This window comes from Gadus macrocephalus, chromosome 21 (assembly GCF_031168955.1).
Source record: "Gadus macrocephalus chromosome 21, ASM3116895v1".
In the NCBI taxonomy this organism is placed as follows: Eukaryota; Metazoa; Chordata; class Actinopteri; order Gadiformes; family Gadidae; genus Gadus; species Gadus macrocephalus.
The window spans coordinates 1,586,539-1,596,127 of record NC_082402.1 but is presented as its reverse complement, the minus strand read 5'-3'; the positions used below and the strand labels follow the sequence as shown (position 1 = coordinate 1,596,127).

Genomic DNA, 9,589 nt, shown 5'->3' with positions numbered 1-9,589 from the left:
CGGTGTAACACAACACCACTACAGTGCAGTAGAGTGTTTTTGTCGCCTGACATTCGGATCACAATCTTTAATGAATGCGTTCCAAGTTCCCCAACCTCACCGTGGGGGTCAGTCCATCAACTCCTCCTGAGAAATGAGCCGGGGTCCGACACTCTTTATAAAAACGTTTATAGCAACGGCTTAACATTAATACACATACAAAATAGTTGCAGTAAAGTATAACATTTATTGATCCGACTGAAACAACTAAATAAACAGGACCCAGCTGAACGTGTACTGATTTGTGTACTGGTTTGTGCACTGGTTTGTGTACTGGTTTGTGTCCTGTTTGTGCACTGGTTTGTGTACTGGTTATTGTACTGGTTTGTGTCCTGTTTGTGTACTGGTTTGTGCACTGGTTGGAGTACTGGTTTGTGTACTGGTTTGGCGCGGGGGTCCTGGTTCTAAGACCAGGACAGGAGGGCCCCGATCCGCCACATGTAGAGAGCAAAGAGCGGGAACTCATCGGACAGCAGCAGGACGCTGTGGCCGAGGAGCCCCAAGAAGGCCTCGCGTTCCTGGGGCCCCTGGAGCTCGGTCCCTCCCTGGGGCCCCTGGAGCTCGGTCCCTCCCTGGAGCCCCTGGAGCTCGGTCCCTCCCTGGAGCCCCTGGAGCTCGGTCCCTCCCTGGGGCCCCTGGAAGGCCCCACGGTCCTGGGGGACCCCTGCCCCCAAGCATTCCTGGGGCCCCTGTTCCTGGGGGACCCCTGCCCCCTGGTAGTCTTGGGGGGCCCCTGCTCCCCCACAGTCCTGGGGTCCCTGGTCCTGGGGGGCCCCTGCCCCCTGGTAGTCTTGGGGGGCCCCTGCCCCCTGGTAGTCTTGGGGGGCCCCTGCCCCCTGGTAGTCTTGGGGGGCCCCTGCCCCCCCACAGTCCTGGGGCCCCTGGTAGTCTTGGGGGGCCCCTGCCCCCTGGTAGTCTTGGGGGGCCCCCTCCACCCCCGGCTGCAGCAGCCGCTCCAGGAGCCAGAAGAGGTGGAAGGAGTTCTCGTGGAGGTGGAGGACCTCGTCCTCCGGCTCCAGGTGTTCCTCCACCTGGGCGGGGGGGGGTAACCATGGAGACGGACGCTCAGACACCAGGGTCGCACAGCGTAACACAGATAACAGAGATCAAACCGAAGTTGCACGCAAATAAAGTCAGCACACAACTAGGGCTGGCCCGAATTATTCGAATATTCGAATACTCGTTCGGAAAATTTGTATTTGAAGCTTAAATCAGTATTCGGAGCATCGTTTTTTTTTTTTTTTCACGTACTTGACGTTACCAGAGCGAGGGAGGCAAACTATAAGCGTCAGCGACACCAAGCAGAGAAGCGAGAGAGGTGGAGGAAGAATAGATATCTTGTTTCCCTTTCATTTATAACACAACATTAGCGGGATCTCTGGAGGAAAAGTAATACTTAAAACCTTAGCTTAGTTGATTGTTTACGTTCGCTGTACAGCGCCGCGCCAATCAACTGTGACTGGCTTGCTGCAGAGCGTGAGCGTCTTGGGAATACCCGGTCAATATAATGGATAGAATATGGACACATCAGACGATCAATATTCGGTATTTGTTATGGATTTATTGTACAAATTCCCTGAAAAGATGCACGTTCCAGGATGAATTGAAAAGCTCCCGTAAGGGCTGAGATGGCAGAGGACAGCTGATTTGGAACGGAGCAACAGCGGTTCGCTTTCACAGGGAAAAACGAAGGAACTTCAACCTACTTAGGCCTACTAATTAACGTTCAAAAGCTATTAAATCTTCAACAAAATATGCAGATACTGTCAAAATCGGTTCCAGGGAGTATATCGGGATTATTAATGTTGTTTTTGATGGTGTTTTTTTCTGGAACGAGTATTCGAATATTCGCTCGGAAAAACCAACGAGTATTCGAAGCCTGAAAAATGGCATTCGGGCCAGCCCTACACACACACACATGAATAACACAACTACATCCAGGGGTGCACATAACTTTTTGCAGTGAGTTGCTCAGGTGAGTACCAGGAGATGGTGTTTGGTGGTACGCACCTCGCACATAGCCCCACAAGTAACTTATGAACTTATGAAACTTACCCAGTTTCACAAAGGAGATTCCATTTTCAATGCTGCACTTCTTAAGCACAGCCGTGTTTTTTGCTCCACCTTTATTTATTTTTTATCAAACTGCAGCAGCTTGACCACGGAGCGTTTCAATATCTCACTAAAGGAACGTTGCGATCAGCTGACTTTGGGCGGTTCTCCAGTGTGTGCACGGTGCACAGCGCACACAGCGCACATGAGCGCACATTTCAGGGTGCGTATCTCTCGTTTCGAGCCACGACACATCTTGGCACCACTTTTCAAAAACAATTTTCTTCTGCTCGGGCTCCATTTGTCTTTTCTTTGCTGGTGGTGAATGCCAAAGTTGCTGCTCAATGTATTTTGTTTTTTTTGATTTTTTTCGATCCCCCGTTAGTTACGCAGAAGCATTGTAGCGACAAAAGTGACGATCCACATCCCTGATTATGGCCACGCATGCGTACTTGCGTACCAGTTATGAGCACCCCTGACTATGTCAAACAGAAACAACAAAATCACAAATTCAGCCAACAAAAAGAATGAACCACACAAATAAAACACAAGACAAATAATGCACACCACTAATAACACACTCAAATAAAGCACCGTAAAAACACACCGCAAACACACTCACACCTCCCAAGCTGAAGGACTCAGAAAGGCTTTTAGAAGACTCATGGTCCCGTCGACTTACATTCATATTCCTGTCAGTCATCCGGGGATAATCCGTATTAAAGAACACAGGAATACAGAGAAAGACGTTATGTAAGCAGCTGATTGTTACCCTGAAAGCTGTTTCGTACCGCATGGTTGGCTTGAGGGTCTGTCGTACACGCACACCCCCACCTCCTCACACACACCCTCACACCCCACCGTGTCATCTGAAGTTCAAGGTGTTGAGAAGATGTATCTCTCTCTTCGTCTCCATCCCAAGCTAGCTGTGCGTCATAAAGGTCTGCGCTGGCTGTGTGTCACGAGGGCTAAGGCTAGGTTTTAATTGCGTTTAGGTGGAGATTGGGGCCAGGCTGAATCCATCGCACTGTGATGTAACCCACTGCATAACTTTCATCTAAAATAAGTTCTTTCAGAGTTTGGCTTCCAACACACAGAAATCGGACTGCGATGCACCAAAGCCTGAGAGCTGCGTCTCAGTGTATCGCTGATCTCCCAATCCCCGCCCCCCCCCCCCCCCCAGCTCCACAATGGGGGCTCAGAGCCACTAGTCTGTCCCTTCTGCCAAGGGACAGCTGAGAAGAGCATTACACCCTCCCCAGAGGGGCCCGAGATAGACCGGTGCACGCACGCACGCACGCACGCACGCACACACACACACACACACACACACACACACACACACACACACACACACACACACACACACACACACACACACACACACACACACACACACACACACACACACACACACACACACACACACACACACACTTCATATCCCTCGGAGGCCAAAAACTTAATTGAAATCGCAAAAATTACATAAAACTCCTCCGCGGGAGGATTCAGGCGAGGAGGACATGAAATGGATTCCAGTTTTACGCTCGGCCCCTGAGGGCCGCTCTTTAATTCAGGGCCGCGACCCGGGTGTGCTCAGAGTGGAGGTGATGGGTAAGGACGCTACGATAAACAGTGTTTTCAGAGCCTCCATCTCACTCTGAAACAAGCAGTCGTTCTAGTCATTAAAGGCCCACTATGCAACTTTTTTAGCCAAAATTACATTAATTATGCTGGTTAAGAGTTATTCTGATGGTTCTGCAACCATTTCTGGGTCGTTTGGTGGGTGTGTCATTGCCCCATGTCACCTCAACAAGGAAAAAGCGCATATGCAACTTGCTCTGTTCGGACCGACACAATCCGGATGTGACGCAGCGGAAGTATCCAATCGCGCCTCGAAAATGTGGTCAGATTGTAGTTTCGAAAATGCTTTACGGCACAGACACGCCCCCAAACATGGCACCGGCTAGATATAAACAGCCAGTTGCGAGGCAATTGTTGCATTCATCATGGATCAATCGACTGATAAGGGACCCAAGAGGCGACTGTCGGTGGAACAAAAGCAGAATGGACCAGAAAAGAGATCAGACACGAGTGAAAATGCAACTTTTTTGGCTTGATTTACCTTAATATAACAGGCTAAGAGTCATTGCGATGGTTCTATTATACATTTTTGTTCGATTTTTCGTTGTTTCGACTCCCCCTTCCGCATCTTGGCGGAGAAAAGGAATATGTTTCTGCCGGCGACCCGCCGCCCACTCTCGCGGGAGTCTCGGGTCTCGCGAAGTAACGAATTGCTTTACGGCACAGACCCCCAAACACGGAACCGGCTCGATATAAACACAAGTAACTAAGGGATTGTTACATTCATCATAGATCAGCCGACTAAAAAGAGACAGAGAAACCCAATGTCGGAGGAACAGAAGAAGAGAAAAGGGAGACTGACCGACAGAGAGGCCAGACACGAGTAAACGTTGGGCAAGCTTTTCAGGAATAGCGTGAACTGAAAGAAGAAGAAGACTGCAAATCAGACGCCGACTCGGCCGTGTTGCTTTTGAAATTGAAAGTACCCTTGGGTGAACTTTAGTCTTCGTGGTATTCTTGATGTTGATAGTCTCTGTACAAATTTGTTTGCTCAACCATTTTGTTGTGAGCCCTGTAAAAATTGTTTTCTCGACCGTTTTGTTGTGAGCCCTGTATGTTTCTAGCTTGCTTGGTTGCAACCATATAAACACCTTTGTTTCCATGGGTGTTTTGCTGTTCGTCTGTCTCGTCCCCCAGATACAGACTGAATCCCCGAATCCAGGTTCTTGTTTATTTAGAATATTATGTTGGCCAACACTCTTACACTGAATGTTCTGTTCAACCTAAGATAAAACAATTATAATCTAGGATATAAATTCTCCCCGTCAACTATAAAAAAGGATGGATTTATGTTTATTGCAATACAAATACACCATTTTAAAAATGTATAACCTTGCCTACACTTTATGAACATCTACTTCGGATATGGCTCCACGCATTCGCCGGCTTCTTTGAAAACAAATGCACATGGCTCGCGTAGAAGTGCACGGGGAAGGGTCGTCAACGAGTTGTTACGACAGTGTTGTGAAATATCTACTACGAAGCTGTAGGGGGCGCTGTGTAGAGAAATGTACGTGCCAAAACCAAGAAAACAGCGAAGAAATGCCCGAAGTTGCATAGTGGGACTTTAATATATACAAGTCATTATTATTATTAGAGTGTCAGACGTTACCGAGATTTAGTGTTTGGTTTTACACACTGAATCCATACCTTCGTTTCTCTGCTCTGGTGGTACATTTACCTTTAGGGCATTTGGCAGACACTTTTATCCCTCCCTACTCCTTCCCTCTCATCTCATTCACATATAGACCCTCTCCCTCCCTCCGGCCTCCCTCCCTCCCTCCTCTCTCCCCCCCTCCTCCCCCCCTCCATCCTCTCTCCCCCCCCTCCTCTCTCCCTCGATCCTCTCTCCCTCCATCCTCTCTCCCCTCCCCCTTCCTCCTCTCTCCCCCCCTCCTCTCTCCCTCCATCCTCTCTCCCCCCTTCCTCTCTCGCTCCCTCCTCTCGCCCTCCATCCTCTCATCTCCTCCACACAAAGACCATCTCCTTCCCTCCCTCCCTCCTTCCCTCTCTCCCTCCCTCCCTGTCATTCTGACAAATGTCAGAATGTACCGACCAAGCAATTGCTTTCTGAGAGCCACTTTGAGCCTCTGACTTGGAAATGTTTCGGAATCAGCGAGATGTGGACAAAACGTATCGGACAGGCGAAGAACGTAAATGCAGTGATTTATTGCCAATAAAACTAATTGCTTTGACCGGCGTACGAACAAATCTCCCTAACCGCCCAAATGAGTGGTTAAAGTCACGGCTCGTCGCCGGGGACAGTGGCGGAGGTTAAACAACACTTCTGGAAGGCGTCGCCGCAGTGTTCCGTCGCCTCACATTCAGCCATTCACGCACACATTCACACACCGACGGCGGAGTCAGCCACGCACGCCGACCGCCAGCTCGTCGGGAGCAGTCAGGGTGAGGCGCCTCGCTGTGGGACACCTCGACACTCACAGCTAGGAGGAGCCGGGGGATCGAACCTGGTTCTTCTGACTACAGCTCGGATCGGCTCGGGTTTAGGAGGGGGAGGGGGGGGCGATGAGGTGAACGTAAACTTCTAGCGATGAGATGAAAGTGGGGAGACCTTGCAGCTTGGCAGACGATCACACCTCTGTAAAGGGGGGGGGGGGGGGAGCTCTTCAGAAGATAAACACCCTTATCCCCCCCCCCCCCCCACCCCTGGCCGGGAACAGACGCAATGAGTTACCCTGAGGATAAAACCGCGCCGGCAAACCTTAATCACGTCTTACATAATCCGAGAATTAGGGACGCAGATCCACTCTATTGTTGTCATTTATACTGCAACTCATCGGTGAAATTGCCCCCCCGAGGGAAAAAAACAGCTCATCGCATTCACATTTTGAAACATAATATTTTCTAAAGGCTTTCTGCACCCATCTACCAACATCTGCTGCATACAAAACTGGATTCAGCCTACCTGTTAATCAAAGTTAAATAGAAGACACTAATTGCTGCGTGTCTGCACGCAGTAGGGTACACAAAAGATCATGTGTTGTGTGTGTGCGCGTGCGTGTTTGCAGCAGGTTACACTAATGCCAGTGTGTTGTGTGTTGGCAGCAGGTTAATGATCACGTGTTGTGTCACTTGTGTGCGTGCGTGTGTTTGCAGCAGGGTACACTAATGACAGTGTGTTGCGTGTGTACATGCGTGTGTACATGCGTGTGTCGCGAGGACCTCCCTCAGAGTGCCCCCCCCCCCCCCCCCCCTGCGGGCCGTGGGGACCTGGACTCTAATTAGTATTCCTCCAGCAGCGTCCCGGGCCCGCCGCCGCCAGATAACAGCAGCAGCAGAGATTACGGAGCGCAGCCCTCCACGAGATCTAACGGTGCGGTAGATGAGACCCTCCTCTCTGCTCTCTGCTCTCTGCTCGGACCCATCGGAGCGGAGAACAAAGAGAATGAAACGGGGAGCCGGCGGTGTGGAGCGGCGAGGAGAGCAGTGGGTTCAGGGGACGCAGGTCGGCGTTCGTCAGCCCGGGGAGAGGCTGGGAGGCGCTCGTCAGCCCGGGGAGAGGCTGGGAGGCGCTCGTCAGCCCGGGGAGAGGCTGGGAGGCGCTCGTCAGCCCGGGGAGAGGCTGGGAGGCGCTCGTCAGCCCGGGGAGAGGCTGGGAGGCGCTCGTCGAGGGATCGAATCGCCTGATGTCGAGTACATCCATGGACAGTTAAAGGCATCGCGGTACTTCTTCAACGTTATACAATGACCAAGCAACCGGTTACATATTCTTCACATCATGACGACCAGGGTCATCGTGGAAGTCCCTCCCGTCGCGGAGGCTGAGGTCTGAGTTGCCTAGTCCGATGAATCTCTGGTGTCGTAAAGCATGTCATTAAACCCAGTCTGGCATGGCCGATAACACTGAAACCTGATCAATACATTCACACATGGACGATCAAACCCCGTTCCTCCTTCCCAACGTGATTTAACGCTCCTCCTCCCTGGGGAACGAGCTCTGAATGCCGCGTGGTCAGCGAGGAGGACGGGGGTGACTCACGTCGACCCCGCCACCTCGGGGGAGCAGCTCCTATCACAGTCTCCTCCTCCGGGTCCTCCCAGCCGACCTGCTCCTCCTGTAGATCACAGATAGGAGCGCCCGACGCGCCTCAGGCTCACCGGACAGGAAATCAATGCCACCCCCCCTCGCGCGCCCGGCGACGGGGACCTTGACCCCGCCTTTGTCCGCGTCTGTTTCGGTGTGCGCACGCGGAGACGAAGGCCGACGCACACACGCACACACCGGGCTCACAACACCAGAGACACACGCACACACACAAACGGGCTCACAACACTGGAGAAACACAGACGCACACAGCAGACTCACAACACTGGAGACGCACACAGCACACAGGAGACGGGGCTCCTGATAGACTGACCCCCCCCCCCCCCCCCCCCCCCCCGCTGGCGGTAGACGTCTGATATGACAGCTCCGACGGAGAGCTGTCGCCACTCTCTCCCAGAGAACAACACCATAATACCACAAGTCTGACAGCCACCGCTCAGCCTCTCCCATTGGCGGGCCGAGCTGTCCGTCAGGACAGGGGCCGGGAGCGGAATGCACCCGCATTGGGTTCGGCCGGTCACTGATTGGGTAGAGGACTGAGATACCCCGCTGGGTCTGAAGGTCTGGAGGGGGGGGGGACTGGAGGGGGGGGGGTCTGAAGGTCTGGAGGGGGGGGGGGTCTGAAGGTCTGTAGGGGGGGGGGACTGAAGGTCTGTAGGGGGGGGGGACTGAAGGTCTGGAGGGGGGGGGGGGTCTGAAGGTCTGTAGGGGGGGGGGGACTGAAGGTCTGTAGGGGGGGGGGACTGAAGGTCTGGGAGGGGGGGGGGGGTCTGAAGGTCTGTAGGGGGGGGGGGACTGAAGGTCTGGAGGGGGGGGGGGGGCTGAAGGTCTGGAGGGGGGGGGGGACTGAAGGTCTGGAGGGGGGGGGGGGGCTGAAGGTCTGGAGGGGGGGGGGGCTGAAGGTCTGGAGGGGGGGGGACTGAAGGTCTGGAGGGGGGGGGGGGGGCTGAAGGTCTGGAGGGGGGGGGGGGGGCTGAAGGTCTGGAGGGGGGGGGGGGGGACTGAAGGTCTGGAGGGGGGGGGGGGGGGGGCTGAAGTCTGGAGGGGGGGGGGGGGGCTGGGCGGACCTGGTCCCTCGAACCCCCCAGCGTTGTTTTCTACTGCAACATTTACGTACACGTTGATAAGTTACTGCTGTCCCACAACACATCCCTGGAGCTCTGGGAACACGGGACAGCGGAGCGGGACGCTCACAGCGCGGGGAACCGGACCTCAGGCCCGCCCCGGACTAGGGGTCCCGTTGGGGGGGGGACCGTCCCGGTGTCCCTGGCTGGAGCGTTCTACCCCCCAGAGGACAGACCGCCGCCCGGCCAACGGAACACACACACCCCCGCCTGGGTCTGTGTGTGTGTGTGTGTGTGTGTGTGTGTGTGTGTGTGTGTGTCTGAGGGTGTGTGTGTGTGTGTGTGTGTGTCTGAGGGTGTGTGTGTGTGTGTGTCTGAGGGTGTGTGTGTGTGTCTGAGGGTGTGTGTGTGTGTGTGTGTGTGTGTCTGAGGGTGTGTGTGTGTGTGTGTGTGTGTGTCTGAGGGTGTGTGTGTGTCTGAGGGTGTGTGTGTGTCTGAGGGTGTGTGTGTGTGTGTGTGTGTGTGTGTCTGAGGGTGTGTGTGTGTGTGTGTGTCTGTGTGTGTGTGTGTGTGTGTGTGTGTGTGTGTCTGAGGGTGTGTGTGTGTGTGTGTGTCTGAGGGTGTGTGTGTGTGTGTGTGTGTCTGAGGGTGTGTGTGTGTGTGTGTGTGTGTGTGTCTGAGGGTGTGTGTCTGAGGGTGTGTGTGTGTGTGTGTGTGTGTGTCT

At 53.5% G+C, this 9,589-nt stretch overlaps 1 protein-coding gene across 1 annotated transcript in view; it reads right to left on the bottom strand.

Moving 5' to 3' along the window:
• Positions 1 to 443: 443 nt before the first annotated feature.
• The window catches only part of mei4 (meiosis-specific, MEI4 homolog (S. cerevisiae)), a 39,665-nt gene continuing 30,519 nt past the window's right edge, over positions 444 to 9,589 (bottom strand). Inside the window, exon 5 of the mRNA XM_060042381.1 lies at positions 444 to 1,070. Within this exon, the coding sequence (XP_059898364.1) occupies positions 444 to 1,070 (627 nt within the window). The remainder of the gene's footprint in view (positions 1,071 to 9,589) is intronic.